The following is a 16,781-nucleotide window of genomic DNA, read 5'->3' as shown; positions in this document are numbered from 1 at the left end:
TGTGGCAGCAGGACTCCTGAGGGCAGGCAGGTAGGGGACGACCCAGGCAGCTGAAACCTGAAACCGGAGCTGGGTGGAGGATTCAGGCAGGGAATGCTTTCCCCAGGAATCTGCACAAGGCAGGAGGCACTTGGGGGCTGAGCTGTGGCTGGGAGTGTCAACGCGCCCTCCCACCCCGGCCAATCTCTTGGAGTTGCAGCATCTCCTGGTGGCCACGCTCAGCATCGCGGCCTCCTCTCTGTGCCTCTCTCACACGGCTCAATCCTCCCACCTGACCCTCTGCGTGCAGAGCGGGGGCGGGGGGACAAGCCAAATACACTCTGCACAACCAGACTCCGGGTCTTCCAGAGACAGGCCGACAGTCTCAGTCTGCACAAGAGCACAGAAAAGAAAGAGACATTGAAAACGACACTGTGGAATGGTCTCCGGACGAAGGCGGCCTCGCTGCTTCCCTGCAACTCGCCTCAGCACCCGGTCGCTGGGTCAGGGTGGGTCAGGCAAAGAAACAGTCGCAGTTGAAAACCCCGGGCCCGGGTTCAGGGCGGGGAGACCAGACAAACAGATAAGTCATCCCAAAGGGTCCAAGGACTCAGGCCTGCCTGCTGGCCGAGCCAGGGGTCAGGTCTCCTTGGTGTTTTCTCCCATAAGGGGGGAAAACTGCCACCCCAGGGAAAGTGGGGGGAGGAGACACACAGGCCCACCTGACTCCCTGTGTCCCAGTGTCTGTGCCGGCTGCCACTGGGTGGGCAGGGATCCCGGCCGCAACACGCACCCCAGCCGCCCTCCATGTCCTCGGCCAGCAGGGGCAGGCTCCCCCGGGCTACTTTCCAGTCCCCCTGGGGTCCTACCTGGCTCTAGGTTAGGTCGGCAGGCTCTGTGGGGGTCACAGGAGCCTCCGGGGTGTCCAGAGTTTCCAGAGTTGGCTGAAGCAGAGGTCCAGGGGGACCAACCCATCCTTCCGGGCCAAGTCTGGGTCCTGGGGGGTCTCCGGCCTCATCAGGGGTCTCCTCAGCATCCTGTGCTCACCTGGTTCCAGCAGGGGTTGCGTTGGCCTGGAGCCGTCCTCAGGGCTCAGCAGTGGTCCAGCCGGCCCAACCCAGTGTTCACGCAGAGGGCAGCGGGATGAAGTTCTCAGCTGCGGCTGAGCCTCCTCTCTGCTCGGCTGCCAGGCTCCAACTGAGCTGGGAGCTCCCTCTCTTATACTTCCAGTCCCGCCCTTCTGCTTCCTGTGGGCGGGGCTAGGGTGCTCTGGTGCCGCCCACCAAGGGGAACTGCACCTTCTGGGTCATCTGGGGCCAGGCTGCCTCACTACAGCTGCCACCACCCAAGTGTACTTCAAAGATCTAAAATCAACCCTTTTCCAGGGAAGAAATCACTTAGGAATCTACTCCGTAAGACAAAGGTCTCCCCCTGCCCCATCCTCTTCTTTGCTTTGAGAAGGGAAAACAAAGAGAGGGAATCCGCAGAGAACAAGGAACCCTGCCCAGGTAACCAGGTACGTAAAGTTCAGGACACAACAATCAACCAATAAAAGAAAAAGAAAACTCTTATTATCAAAACACAAGAAGGCTGCGTCTAGACTGGCATGATTTTCCGCAAATGCTTTTAACAGAAAAGCTTTTCCGTTAAAAGCATTTGCGGAAAAGACCCTCTAGATTGACACGGATGCTTTTGCGCAAAAGCATCCGTGGCCAATATAGACGCGGTTTTGCGCAAAAAAGCTCCAGTGGCCATTTTTGCCATCGGGGCTTTTTTTGCACAAAACAGTTCTCAGTTGTCTACCCTGGCCCTCTTGCACAAAAGCATTTGTGCAAGAGGGCTTTTTCCCAAGCGGGAGTATCACTATTTGTGCAAGAATACTGACGATCATACATACTTGCCAGTCTAGACGCAACCGAATTCTTTCAATCATATTGAATTGACTAGTTAGGAAATAGCCATGAAGTGACATAGACTCAGGGAGAATCCCTGGGCTGTAATCCGTAGTTACAAAAGAGAAAAACAATTATCCAGCTCAGACATGATTTCCAAATCCCCAAACAAGGAAAACAATAAAACCCCAACAGACTCTCTAAACTTTTCCTTCCTTCCACATTTCAAGAAGTCTGTTCTTGGAGAGAGGAAGCATCTCCCGTCTCCCTCAATCTGTGGGAGAAACTGCTCTGATCTCAAGCAAAGAAGAGAGAGACAGAGAAAACCCCCTCTTCCCCGGTTTGAAATTCCTACCTGCATTTTTATTGGCAGACTACCCAAACCCCCCTGACCGACATCTTTGTTTGGTACCTGAGTTAACCCCTTAATCGCCGGTGCTGATCAGCACTCCTCCTGTTCCTGACACCCTCCTTTCCATGTCTCTCCCCTCTCTGCCCCCTCCTTTTCCATGTTAGGGAAACAGCCCCATTGCCAGCACTTCCCATTTTAGTGGCACAACCCGACCCTCACATTGCTTTGCATTAGGCTCAGAGGAAGCTGCCTCCCATATTTGATGGCCGTCGCTCTTACGGTTTAAGAGTTCTTGAACAAACAGACACACAGAGAGATGGAATCGCAGACAAACAGACACACAGTCCTGAGAGCGTGAGAGTTAGTGCATCTGTCCGTGAGTCTGTCCATCCGCCCATCATTTGTTCAAGAACTACTCCTGAAAGGTAAAAGCTAGGATCTCTCTACTGTGGTATTCAGGTTCCTCTCAGCCTAAGCTAATGAAAGGGCAGGGTTTGGTTGTGCCAGGACAATGGGACGTGCCTGGAATCAGACTGGTTTCCATGACACAGGAAGGGAGGGGTCTGAGAGCAGGGACAGTGACCACAGAGAGGAAGCGAGCACCATCTAGAACCAACCTGGATGAGCTCTGTGGCCTTTCCAGGTCCATGGAGATGGATGAACACCCAGCCAGCTCCTCTTCAGTCCTTACTCAATTCATTCCAGTGGAGGCTGATCCATTCGCGATCAATCCAGGTCCACACGGCCGCTCATAGATGGTTTAGAGATCAACACAAATCCCTGTGCATCCATTCCAGATACATCTAGAGCCCCTTACTTCTTTTCAAGAACCATCTCCCCATCTTTCCAGGTTTGGATCCACCCACCACTTGGACACTGCTGGCTGCTCTACTAAGGGTGGCTGACCTGACCCAACAGTTGGACGCTGCTGGTCACTCCAATAGGAGTCACTGACGGAAGTCAGATTGGGTTGGCCTTTCCACCCAGACATGGCTGGACTAGGGATACTCCTGGCTCTGTGCCATTTGCTCCCTGTTGGGAGATGACACCTCCCCCACTGCGCAGGGACCAAATGGAGAGGAGATGGGCTGAGCCTCATTGGGGGCTGATACACTGAATGAGGCAGCAGAAGTATCTCTTGCTGGACATCTGGGGGCAGAGATGCTCTGGGTGTCACGTACACAAGGTCTGAGGCGGGAGGCTGGTATCAGGGAGATCAGAGCCACCCGTATCTGTCTCACACAGGGAGCAGGGTGTGGTTTATCACCCGGCGCTGATACTGATCTGTGCTGTGCCCAGCCCATGGGAACCAGATGGAGAAGGGCAGATACAGGGTCTTGGAGCAGAGCCAGCAGCACAGAGATGCCCTCGGGCAGAGTTGGGCAAAGGTTTTGTTCAGAGGGTCCCTGTGGGCACTGAACCTGCATATCAGGCCACCAAGAGGGATGTTAGCAAGGCAGGGGAGGGGTGTCTATGGGCCTTAGCACGAGGTCGTGTTTTAAGAGGCAAGTGATGGACGTGGGGGGGAACATCCAAGGGGTGTGGTGGGGGGCTCTAAAGGGGTGATTCCCGCCTCCTCTGCTCCCTACCCCTGACCGTGCCAGCTCCTGCACCAGGCTGGCGGTGTTACAGCGACACCGCTCATCCGCACACACTGCCCAGAGCATCCGGGCTGGGGGGTACAGTGTGTGCACCTCCCCAGTGCTGGAGAAGATGAAGCTGTGGGGAAGGGGGCCAGATGGGGAGGGGCTGGGCCATCCCCAGGTGGGAGGTCAGGAGCTGTACAGAAGGGACCAATATGGCCCATGGGCCAAACTTTGACCCACGTGCCACGATTCACGCTCTGAGGGGGCCAGTCCTGGACTGGAGATGGCTGTCCGTACAGGGGAATTAACATCTCCCCCCAGATCAGATAGGGGCTTGAGAGAGACACTGGGGAGATGGGGTTCTGGTTTCCAACCTGAGACATTCAATAAGTCTGGAACTCTCCAGCTCCCGGGCTCCTCCGGCCCCGCTCACCCTGCACAATCTGTGGGGGTCTCGTGTGGCCAGCACCCCAGGGGCTCTGCCTGTGGGGAGGGAGAATGGGCAGGGTGGGGTGGTGGGATCTAGTGTGTCAGGTGGGTTTTCTCCTGCGGTTCCACCCCCGGGACACACTGAGGCCGGGAGGCACCATCTGATAGCCCTGCCTCGAGCCCCCGGAGTCCTAGGGATGCCCTGGGAACAAACCGAGAGCCCAGCTCTGGGACCGGGAGCTCTCCCCCTGGGGTCAGGGCAGGAGAGTGAAGGGTCTGCAGACGGGTCTTTCGTCGGTTCTTTGTTGAGAAGGTGACGGGAGGTTGGAAAACCCCAAAGGAAGGGAACCGGGAAAGCCTGGCTGGAGCAACTGAGGCAAAAGGAAGAAGCGGGTGTTTCCAGCCATGGGGAGACTAGACAACATGGAGGCTTGTGGGGCAAACAAATGGTTTTGGAAGGAAATAAGGGACGTGTTTCCGGAGGAAAAACAACTATTTTCTTTAGACACATTTGCCACCCTTCCCGTCACTGGGCTATGGATTGGACCCAGAGCTCTCAGCCTCGTCCCCTGCCTGTGGGGCACCAGATCTGTCTGGGGTCAGACCCCTGGGGAGGGGGGACTCACTCACACACAAACACACATACACACACACACACAGGAGTGAGCATCGTAAATCCAGCCATTCCTGCAACCCGCCTCCTGGCCAACATTTGAAACAAGATCAGAGTCCTGCTCCAACGGGCCCAGCACTGGCAGGATTGGGGAGATGGGTTTAGAATGGATGTGTGGGGATCCCAAGGGAACTAGAATAGATCTCTGACAATGGGGGTGGATCTAAAATGAATTGCAGGGTATGTCTATACTACAGAGCTATTTCAAATCAACTGAATTTGAAATAGGGAATTTGAATTAAGCTAATTCGAAATCACGCATCTAGATAGAAAAACTATTTCGAAATAGCATTTTGCTATTTCAAAATAGGATGCTCACACGGAGTGGACCCTGAACCGAAGTTAAGGCTGGCCGGAACCAGTGCCGGCAGGGCATCAAGTTAGGACTTAGGGTATGTCTACACTAGAAAGTTAGTTCGAACTAACGGACGTTAGTTCGAACTAACTTTCCTATGCGCTACACTAGCGCTCCGCTAGTTCGAATTTGAATCGAACTAGCGGAGCGCTTAGTTCGAACTAGGTAAACCTCATTTTACGAGGACTAACGCCTAGTTCGAACTAGCTAGTTCGAACTAAGGGCTGTGTAGCCCTTTAGTTCGAACTAGTGGGAGGCTAGCCCTCCCCAGGTTTCCCTGGTGGCCACTCTGGCCAACACCAGGGAAACTCTATGCCCCCCTCCCGGCCCCGGACCCCTTAAAGGGGCACGGGCTGGCTACGGTGCCCGTGCCAGGTGCAAGCCTGCCAGCACCCAGCTAGCAGACCCTGCACCTGGCACGGCACAGAGCCACCCACCCGATGCCCCCCAGCCCACCCCCTCTTGCCGGGACCAGGCTGGCGGCTCCCGGGAGCTTGCCCTGGACCGCAAGAGGCGGGCACCTTCCTGGGCTAGTGCGGACATCGTGGACCTCGTCCACGATCTCCGCACTAGGCACAGGAAAGTGGCCGTCTAGGGCAGGAGAGCTGCCAGCCTGGCCACCCAGGACCAGGTGTGCATGAAAATCAAGGGGGTCCACTGAGACCCCCGACCCTGAGCCCTGAGCTTACAATGGCCGTACTGGGTCAGACCAAAGGTCCATCTAGCCCAGTAGCCTGTCTGCCAACAGCGGCCAACCCTAGGGACCCTGGAGGGGATGGACCAAAGACAATGACCAAGCCATTTGTCTCGTGCCATCCCTCTCCAGCCTTCCACAAACTTTGGGCAGGGACACCACTCCTACCCTCTGGCTAATAGGACTCCATGGACCCAACCTCCATCACTTTATCTCACTTCCCTTTAAACTCTGTTCTAGTTCTAGCCTTCACAGCCTCCTGCAGCAAGGAGTTCCACAGGTTAACTATTTGCTTTGTCAACAACAACTTTCTCTTACTAGTTTCAAGCCTGCTACCCATTCCTTTCCTTTGGTGTCCTCTAGTCCTTCTTTATGGGAACTCAGGAAGAACTTTTCTGAATGCACCCTCTCCACCCAACCCCTGCTTTTAGAGACCTCTATCCTGTCCCCCCTCCGTCTCCTCTTTTCTAAGCTGAACAGTCCCAGTCTCTGTAGCCTCTCTTCATCTGGGACCTGTTCCCAACCCCTGATCATGTTAGTTGCCCTCCCCTCTCCCAGCCTTTCTCTTCCCCTCTCCCACCTCCTTTTCCCAGTCTCCCCCAGTTTTTTTCAATAAAGACAGAGTCAATGTTGGAAGAAACGTTATCTTTATTTTGTACATCAATAAGAAGGGGGGCTAGGGAAGGGCAAGTGGAAGGAGGTGAGGGAGGAATGGGGTACGAGCCCCCGATGGGGAGGACTGGGCTGGCTCTGCGGGCTTCTGGGGGTGGAAGCTCTCCTGCAGCCCCCCAATTACTCCCTCTCCCCAGATGGCAGCCTGCGGCAAGTGCAGCCGGGCTGATGGCCGAGTGGTGTGATGTGCCCAGTGTGGGCACTCAGGGCACTCCAAGCCAGAACTTCTTTGCAAGCGGGGCACCCCTTAGAACTGTGTGTCCGGGGTGGGGGTCGGGACCCTTTAAGCGCAGCCCTCGGCTAGCCTGAGACAGTATCTCCATGCTCTAAGTCCTCCTTTTATGCCCTGCCGGCACTGCTTCCGGCCATCATTAAGCCCTGTTCAGAGTCCACTCAATGTGGACTTACTAGTTCGAACTAGCAAAACGCTAGTTCGAACTAGTTTTTAGTTCTAGATGCGTTAGTTCGAACTAGCTTAGTTCGAATTAACTAATTCGAACTAAGTTAGTTCGAACTAGCGCTGTAGTGTAGACGTACCCTCAGTGTGTGGGGCTGCTGCCTGAGGCTAACTGAGCTCTGTGCTTAAAGGGACCCTACCCCCCACCCCGGACAGACAGTTCTCAGGGTTCCCTGCTTGCTTGTCTACCTTGATGTGGGACAGAAAAGCAGTCCTGTCTGGGACTGCCCTGAGTGCCCGCACTGGGGACACCACAGCACTCGGCCACATGGAGCCAGAGCTGCCCCTGGGCGCGCCGGTGCATCTTGTGGGGTCATTGCCATCAGCCCGGCTGCACTTCCTGGAGGCTGCCATCTGGGGTGTCCATCGGGGGCTGTCAGGATCCAGGAGGCCCTGGGGGAGAGCGTCCACCCCGAGGAGTCCTCAAAGCCTCTTCACGAAATAGCGGTTTGCCTGTGTAGATGTTATTAAAATTAATTCAAAATAACGGCTGTTATTTCGAATTAACTTTGTAGTGTAGACATACCCTAAGGGAGTAGAGAGGATGTGGCTGGATGTAGACTGGATGGAGGGGAATACTGAGTCCAATAGAATAGGTCTCTATCAATGGGAATGGATCAAAACCGAATGTATGGGGGAGTAGAGGAAACTAAAATACATCTCTGTGGATGGAGATGGATCTAAAATGAATGGATGGGGATCTAGAGGAAACCAGAAGAGATCTCTGTGGATGGGAATGGATCTAGAGTGGATGGCCGGGGATCTAGAGGAAAACAGAATGGAGCTAAGTGAACTTACGTGAGTATAGAAAAAATGAACTAGAGATGTTTGGGTAATTCCTTGTCTGCTCCAATGTACTATACGCCTTGGAATCTCTTACTTCCACTCGAACACATCTGATGAAGTGGGTTTTTACACAGCAGCTCATGATAATATAAATTATAAAACACAGATCGTTGTTAGTCTCTGAGGAACCACACGGCCACTTGCTGTTTTTAAAGGTGTAAATAAACATGGGTCCCCCTCTGCTTCTCTTTCTCGGTTTTAAAACTGCTGCCTATTCTTGTCATTAGGGGACCCCTCGCTCTTGAGTTTTGAGAATAAGTAAATAACTTTTCCTCTTTCATTTGCACCACACTCGGCATGGTTTTATCGACCTCGATCCCATCCCCCCTAAGTCCACTTTTCTTCTAAGCTAAGAAATCTCCATTATATGACACTTGTTCCAAACCCCTAATAATCCGTGTTGCCCTTTTCTGAACTTTTTCCAGGGCCAAGGTGACTTTTTGGAGATGAGCTGACCACGTCTGTACACAGGGTTGAAGATGCGGGTTCCCCAGGGTTTTACAGAGAGGCAAGAAGTCATCTTTTGTCGTCTTTCACATCCCCTTTCCAATGATTCCTGCCATTCGGTTCACTGTTTGGACAGACACTGCTCACGGGGAGGATGTTTCCAGAGAACACTCTGCAGTTACTCCCAGATCTCGGTCCACTCTACAGTTGAATACTGCTGGTCGCTCCAATAGGAGTCCCTGATCTGAATCGGAGGCAACAGGGGGACTGGTTGGAACCTTGGATGCAGACATGGCTGGACCAGGGGTGCTCCTGGCTCTGTGTGATCCCTTCCCCGGAGGGAGATGACACCTCCCCCACTGGCCAGGGACCAAATAGACAGGGGATGGGCTGAGTTTCATTGGGGGCTGATCCACTGAATGAGGCAGCAGAAGTGTCAGTCGCTGGATATCTGTCTGGGGAGCAGAGATGCTCTCTGTGTCACGTACACAAGGTCTGAGGCGGGAGGCTGGTATCAGGGAGATCAGAGCCACCCGTATCTGTCTCACACAGGGGCAGGGTTTGGTTTATCACCCGGCGCTGATACTGATCCGTGCTGCGCCCAGCCCGTGGGAACCGGATGGAGAGGGGTAGATACGGGGGGGTCACAGCAGGGCCAGCAGCACAGAGATGCCCTCGGACAGGGGTGGGCAAGTGATTGGCCTGCGGGTCACATCTACGACCTGACACTGGATGGCGGGATGAGGCACAATTTGGGGAGAGGCTCTAAAAGGGAGGTTACTTATGAGGTAGTAGGAAGGTTCTTGGGGTGTGGCGGGTTGGGGGGAGGCTCTACTGGATTAAACCAGCCCTCTCCGCTCTGTGTAACCCGGCGCCCCACACTGGCGGTGTTACAGCCACACCGCTCATCCAGACCCACCACCACCCTGCCCAGGGCATCAGGGATGAGAGCCTCAGTAGCGCACCGCCCCGGTGCTGGGGAACAGAAGCTACAGAGAAAGGGGCCAGATGGGGAGGGGCTGGGGGCCAGCCCCAGCTGGGAGGTCAGGGCAGTACAGAAGGTCCAATATGGCCCGTGGACCGAACTCTGCTCCCTCTGCCATGGAGGGAAAAGGCCTCGTGTCTCCTGCTGCCAGCAAGTGGGTCTGGTGTCTGGAGTGAGCAGAGGGGCAGGAATTGTCCCCTCTGGCCCCCCTGAGATCTCGGGGCTGGGGGATCTCACTGCAGACTGGCCGTGGGGCGTTTCTGACCCTGGTGGATGGGGAGGGCAGCGTTAGCCACATCCGCAGGCAGACGGATGGGTAGGAGCCCCGTTGCCCATGACACCAGGCCAGGACCGGAGCAGAGAGGAAACCTCCCGCTAGGTGGGTGTAGCCTGAGAATTGCCCCGTGGGCACCTTGGCCCGTGGCCAATCTCCAGTGGGCGTTACAGAGCAGACGTGTACGTGGGGCCCTGTGATTGGCCGGCCCTGCCTCCACTCTGCTCCGCCTGGTCCATATAAGCCTCAGACCGGAGGGAGCGGCTCCGTGCCTGGCCCAGGATGGCTCTGATGATGCAGCTCTTGGTTCTGGGTCTGCTCCCCTGGGCCTTCCTCCTGCCCCCTGGGGGCTGGGCTGGTGAGTGGGGGAAGGGCGCTGGGGGTGAGCAGGGTGGGGGCTGTGGGGTGAGTGAGGCTCTTCCCCTGCTCCACCTGGGACTAAGTGGCTATGGGGACCCCTGCAGCCTCCCCTGAGTATCTCTGGGGCTCTCCACCTATGGGGAGTGTGGATCGGCTTGTAGAGGGCTTCTGTGGGACCCCACCCCCAAGCCGTGTGTCCTACTTGGAGACGTAACAAGCTGCCAGCAGGGTGTCTAGGGAGAGTCGCTAGGAGTAGCTGGTGGAGAGGGGCAAGAGCAGGGAGCTAAGGGGAAGGGCTCGGACCTAAGAAACTTGGGATCCTTTCCCAGCCCAGCCCAGGATCTCTGGGGGAAATTAAACCTGTCTCTGGGGCTCTTATTTCCATGATTTGCTGACGGGAACCAGGCACCCGAACCCCTTAGGAGCGCACTCCCAGGTCCCCCGCTTCCCATTATGAAGAGCAAAAATGCTGCTGCCCGTGTCTGTTTGTTGCGGACACTGCTCGGGGAAAGGCTGCGGTGACGAGCACAGTGCGAGGTCCCTGAGCTGGGTCTAGCTCCCGCAGTGAAGCCAATCGCTGCCGTTCCTTAACGGGAAGATCCCCCGACACTCCCGCCCGCCCGCCAGGATCCGAGCAGATCCCAGGAGATTTTTCCCGAGGGACATTCTCCCTTTGCATTCTCTACCCCATCACCAACCTTTATTTCAGCCGCCAAAGCCTGACCATTGTCCCGTCCACATTCCCCAGCACGGGCGGGGAAGAGCCGGGAGCAAAAGACAAAAGCTCAGCCAGGACGGAGGGGGAAGGGCTCCCTGGGGGAGGGTTCGTTCAGTAAAACCACTTCCCCTGGCAGCCGTATTGTGGTGAGTCGGGCGGGGAGCAGCGGGCGGGTGGAGACGCAGCCACACGAGCCCCGTCCGTGCCCTGCTGGGGACGGTCCAGACCCCACAGAGCTGAGCACGCAAGGCAGGGCGACGAGTGCCCCACTCTTGGGGCGGTTTCCACTGATTTCCCCTCCCTGCACCCAGCCAGATGAAAGCTGCAGATTTCCCCTCCAGACCCACGGGGGGCCCAGTGTGGGGCAGAACTGAGCAGGGGCTTGGGATCCAGAGACATGGATCCCCCAGGGAGAGAATCACAGCGGCCCTTTCTATGGCCCTGCTCTGCCCCCAGGCGAGATCGTCGGGGGAAGGGAAGCCAAGCCCCACTCCAGGCCCTACATGGCCCATCTGGACATACAAGTGGGAGACGACATTTTTAACTGCGGCGGGTTCCTGGTGGCAAAGAACTTTGTGCTGACGGCCGCTCACTGCCGGGGAGAGTAAGTGACTCTGGGCTGGGACGTGGGGGCAGGTGGGGTCAGCATGAGAGGATGAGCCGAGAGCTCTGGTGCTGGCGTGGGGGGTAGGAGAGGGACAGGGGTCTGACCTCCTCTGGCGGTGTCGGGAAGCATTGAGGGGTGTCAGCAATCCACGGCCCAACCCATGGTGGAAAGCTGGAGGAGTCCGATCCCCAGAGCCGCTAGGCATGGATTGAGCCTGGATCAAAATGGGAAGGGGGAGTTGAATGGGATGAAGACCAAAGGGGACGGCTGGAATCTGAGACCCCGTCCCTGCAAGATCATAATTTAAGAGTCAGAAACACAAATGTCCAGCCCCTTCCCCTAACGCCCCACGTGCTGCTCTCGGCTTTTACAGCAGCGTCACTGTCACCCTGGGAGCCCACAACATCGACAAACGGGAACGGAGTCAGCAAGTGATCCGAGCGCGACGGCAAATCCCCCACCCCCAGTACAATGACGAAACTATTAATAACGACATCATGCTGCTGCAGGTACCACCCCCATCCCATCCCCCACCCCCAGTGACCTCACACTGCTGCAGGTACCACGCTATCCCATCCCCCACCCCCAGTGACCTCACACTGCTGCAGGTACCGCCCCATCCCATCCCCCACCCCCCAGTGACCTCACACTGCTGCAGGTACCATCCCATCCCATCCCCCACCCCCAGTGACCTCACACTGCTGCAGGTACCACCCCATCCCATCCCCCACCCCCAGTGACCTCACACTGCTGCAGGTACCGCCCCATCCCATCCCCCACCCCCCAGTGACCTCACACTGCTGCAGGTACCACCCCCATCCCATCCCCCACCCCCAGTGACCTCACACTGCTGCAGGTACCGCCCCATCCCATCCCCCACCCCCCAGTGACCTCACACTGCTGCAGGTACCACCCCCATCCCATCCCCCACCCCCAGTGACCTCACACTGCTACAGGTACCACCACCATCCCATCCCCCGCCCCCAGTGACCTCACACTGATGCAGGTACCACCCCCATGCCATCCCCCACCCCCAGTGATCTCACACTGCTGCAGGTACCGCCCCATCCCATCCCCCACCCCCAGTGATCTCACACTGCTGCAGGTACCACCCCATCCCATCCCCCACCCCCAGTGACCTCACACTGCTGCAGGTACCACCCCATCCCATCCCCCACCCCCAGTGACCTCACACTGCTGCAGGTACCACCCCCATCCCATCCCCCACCGCCAGTGACCTCACACTGCTGCAGGTACCGCCCCCATCCCATCCCCCACCCCCAGTGACCTCACACTGCTGCAGGTACCGCCTCCATCCCATCCCCCATCCCCAGTGACCTCACACTGCTGCAGGTACCACCCCCATCCCATCCCCTACCCCCAGTGACCTCACACTGCTGCAGGTACCGCCCCATCCCATCCCCCACCCCCAGTGACCTTACACTGCTGCAGGTACCGCCCCATCCCATCCCCCACCCCCAGTGACCTCACACTGCTGCAGGTACCACCCCCATCCCATCCCCCACCTCCAGTGACCTCACACTGCTGCAGGTACCACCCCATTTAATCCCCCCGCCCCAGTGACCTCACTCTGCTGCAGGTACCGCCCCATCACATCCCCCACCCCCAGTATGGTACTGCTCCCTCTCTTCCCTTTGCCCCCAGTATGGTCTTTTACCCCTCAGTATGTCCGAGAAACAAAATTCTTTGTTTTACTGGGATGACGTCTATTTCTTTTCCCTTTAGTGCAACCCTCATATTTCATTGAATCATGGAATACTAGGACTGGAAGGGACCTCATGAGGTCATCGAGTCCAGTCTCCTACCCTCATGGCAGGACCAAAAACCGTCTAGACCATCCCTGATAGACATTTATCTAACCTACTCTGAAATATCTCCAGAGATGGGGATTCCACAACCTCCCTGGGCAATTTATTCCAGTGTTTGACTAACGTGAGAGACAGGAAGTTTTTCCTAATGTCCAACCTAAACCTCCCTCGCTGCAGTTTAAGCCCATTGCTCCTTGTTCTATCCTCAGAGGCCAAGATGAACAAGTTTTCTCCCTCCTCCTTATGACACCCTTTTAGATACCTGAAAACGGCTCTCATGTCCCCCCTCAATCTTCTCTTTTCTAAGCTAAACAAATCCAATTCCTTCAGCCTTCCCTCATAACTCATGTTCTCCAGACCTTTCATCATTCTTGTTGCTCTTCTCTGGACCCTCTCCAATTTCTCCACATCCTTCTTGAAATGTGGTGCCCAGAACTGGACACAATACAGGCAGTCCCTGGGTTACGTGGATCTGACTTACATCGGATCCCTATTTATGAATGGAGTGGCCCCCCCCCCCCCCCAGCAGACCAGGGAGACGGGGAGAGGCTTTTCTCGCTGCGGAGGACGCAGGCGGTGGGACCGCTGACACGCGCCGCAGTGGTCCGCCGCCGACATCCTCCATGGCGAGAAAAGCCACTCTGCGTCTCCCTGGTCTGCTGGGGGGGGCGGGTGCAGCTAGTGCAGGGTGCCTCCCCCACTGTTGCCACCTCTGGCGGTGCGGGGGGCACTTCCCCCCAGCAGACCAGGGAGACGCGAAGCTAGCGCCCCCCCCAGCCGACCAGGGAGACGCGAAGCTAGTGCCCCCCCCAGCAGACCAGGGAGACGCGAAGCTAGCACCCCCCCCAGCAGACCAGGGAGACGCGAAGCTAGTGCCCCCCCCAGCAGACCAGGGAGACGCGAAGCTAGCGCCCCTCCCAGCAGACCAGGGAGACGCGAAGCTAGCGCCCCCCCAGCAGACCAGGGAGACGCGAAGCTAGCGCCCCCCCCAGCAGACCAGGGAGACGCGAAGCTAGCGCTCCCCCCAGCAGACCAGGGAGACGCGAAGCTAGCGCTCCCCCCAGCAGACCAGGGAGACGCGAAGCTAGCGCTCCCCCCAGCAGACCAGGGAGACGCGAAGCTAGCGCTCCCCCCAGCAGACCAGGGAGACGTGAAGCTAGCGCTCCCCCCAGCAGACCAGGGAGACGCGAAGCTAGCGCCCCCCCCAGCAGACCAGGGTGACGCGAAGCTAGCGCCCCCCCCAGCAGACCAGGGAGACGCGGAGCTAGTGCCCCCCCCAGCAGACCAGGGAGACGCGGAGCTAGTGCTCCCCCCAGCAGACCAGGGAGACGCCAAGCTAGCGCCCCCCCAGCAGACCAGGGAGACGCGGAGCTAGTGCTCCCCCCAGCAGACCAGGGAGACGCCAAGCTAGCGCCCCCCCCCAGCAGACCAGGGAGACGCGAAGCTAGCGCTCCCCCCAGCAGACCAGGGAGACGCGAAGCTAGCGCTCCCCCCAGCAGACCAGGGAGACGCGGAGCTAGCGCCCCCCAGCAGACCAGGGAGACACGGAGCGGCTTTCCTCAGCAGACACCTCAGCTTGAGAATAAAGGTCTGAGGGAAGTGAGGTGTGGGAGAATAAAACGGAGCTCTGGAGAAATGTTTGGCTAGAGTTTCCCCTACAATATGTACCAGTTCTGACTTACACACAAATTCAACTTAAGAACAAACCTACAGTCCCTATCTTGTACGTAACCCGGGGACTGCCTGTATACCAACTGAGGTCTAACCAGCGCAGAGTAGAGCGGAAGAATGACTTCTCGTGTCTTGCTCACAACACACCTGTTAATGCCTCCCAGAATCATATTTGCTTTCTTTGCAACAGCATCACACTGCGGACTCATATTCAGCTTGTGGTCCACTATGACCCCTAGATCCCTTTCTGCCGTACTCCTTCCCAGCCAGTCGCTTCCCATTCTGTGTGTGTGAAACTGATTGCTCCTTCCTAAGTGGAGCACTTTGCATTTGTCCTTATTAAACTTCATCCTGTTTATCTCAGACCGTTTCTGCAATTTCTCCAGGTCATTTTGACGTATGAAATTTCAAATGCTGAAGTTTGAATTTATCTTCATTTTTCCTATGTCACAGCTGGCGAAGGCTGCCAAGCTGAACAAATTTGTGAAGACCATCGCCCTGCCTGAAAGCAATGGAAGGGTGCAGCCCGAGACCGTGTGCAGTGTGGCCGGCTGGGGCCGCACTATTGCTAACGATAGTTCATCTGGTGCCAACGCGCTGCGGGAGGTGGACATGGAGGTCATAGAGGATAGCGAGTGCTCGGAGTATGATGACTATGACACGGAGACCATGATGTGTGTGGGGCAGGCACAGAAGGGCAAAGATTCTGCACAGGTAAATGTAGTCCTGGCTTGAAGCTCTTCGTGCATCGCTGCTCCGAGGGAGTGTGTGGGGGATCGGGCTGAGACACGTGGGCCAGGCTTGGCAGGGGCCAAGCAGGGGCTTGGTCGCATCGGCGTTTCACTGAGCCGTTTTCCATCCCTGGCCTGTTTTGTTCTGCAGGGCGACTCTGGCGGCCCCCTGGTGTGTGCGGGTAAGGCCCAGGGCATCGTCTCCTGGGGGTACGGCACCCCCCCGAGCGTGTACACGAGAGTCTCCACTTTCCTCAGCTGGATCCACAAGAACATGCATCGGCTGCAGACCGGAGCCCTGCCCGGGGTCTCTACATAGCCCAGCTCTGCCTCGCTCCTGTGCCTTGGAGAGGCCCAGACGTCAGGCCTGCTCGGCAGAGGGGCTGACTGCCCCACAGCCCAGCCTGAGTTTCCTCCCCCTTGCAAGCTGCAGTCCCCTCCCCCAACCACTGTTCTGCTCTGGTCGTGCCTAACCCATCAGGAGACTTAAAATCCAGGTTCAGGGCCGGGTGCCCCTTGGCCAGGGATCGGCTGGGTCATGTTCATGAAAGGCCAAATTCTAGCGCGACCGGGCGGGTTGAAGCTCTCCCCGGTGTGAGCCAGGTGAGTGACAGCTGGTGGGAGCTCCTCCCTGTAACGTCCACCGGCACGTTCCTGCTGGAACCGCCCCCTGCCCTGCCCTCTCGGGGCCTTCCCTACGCACTGGGCCCCTGGAGTCGCCTCTGCCTGTCCCAAACACACCTGGTTCTGGAGGCGGCCAGGCCGGTGGGAGGGGAACTCCGGGATGTCTGCATTGGTCTGGTGCAGGTCAAATATCGGCCCTGATCCGCCCCTACCCAGCTCCCCTGCCCGGCTGCATTTCGCTGTCTGCTCCGTAGCCAGCCAGTAATAAAGTCAATTTGGAAACACGGCTCCTTACTGACGCATCCACCCAGAGCTTTGCCATCCAGAGCAGCGGCTGCACCTGCCCAGGCCAGGAGGGAAGGGACCTTATGGGCAGGCCGGGCTGGTGGTTAATGCTCTTGGCTGGGCCCCAGCACACCTGGGATCAGCGATGTCATGGGCCAGGAGGGTCTGGGGGTGGGACCTGAACCCCTCGAGGATGAGATGGACACAAAGGTTACTCAGGGGAGAAAAGTTACTTGTGCCCCTGTGACGGGCCAGGCCAGGTCCGGGCACCTCTGAGGCATCCGCTCAGGACAGAGTGCTCAAACCCAGGGCTCC

General features: G+C 57.2%; 1 protein-coding gene across 1 annotated transcript; it reads left to right on the top strand.

The window, feature by feature from the left end:
* Positions 1-9,918: 9,918 nt before the first annotated feature.
* LOC142821051 (mast cell protease 1A-like) lies at positions 9,919-16,465 on the top strand. Its single transcript, XM_075911829.1, has 5 exons — positions 9,919-9,999; positions 11,176-11,323; positions 11,700-11,835; positions 15,280-15,540; positions 15,709-16,465. The coding sequence occupies exons 1-5, from the start codon at positions 9,924-9,926 to the stop codon at positions 15,874-15,876; spliced, it is 789 nt and encodes a 262-aa protein (XP_075767944.1). The 5' UTR covers positions 9,919-9,923; the 3' UTR covers positions 15,877-16,465.
* Positions 16,466-16,781: the final 316 nt, after the last annotated feature.

This window comes from Pelodiscus sinensis, chromosome 30 (genome assembly GCF_049634645.1).
Source record: "Pelodiscus sinensis isolate JC-2024 chromosome 30, ASM4963464v1, whole genome shotgun sequence".
In the NCBI taxonomy this organism is placed as follows: domain Eukaryota; kingdom Metazoa; phylum Chordata; order Testudines; family Trionychidae; genus Pelodiscus; species Pelodiscus sinensis.
Note: the sequence above shows the minus strand (reverse complement) of the source record. Positions and strands in the feature narration are given on the sequence as shown.

Excerpts from the sequence above, each read along its gene's own strand:
- LOC142821051 (XM_075911829.1), top strand. The coding sequence starts at position 9,924 with ATGGCTCTGATGATGCAGCTCTTGGTTCTGGGTCTGCTCCCCTGGGCC. Across the intron at positions 10,000-11,175 it reads GCCCCCTGGGGGCTGGGCTG|GCGAGATCGTCGGGGGAAGG; the intron begins GTGAGTGGGGGA and ends CTCTGCCCCCAG. Across the intron at positions 11,324-11,699 it reads GCCGCTCACTGCCGGGGAGA|CAGCGTCACTGTCACCCTGG; the intron begins GTAAGTGACTCT and ends CGGCTTTTACAG.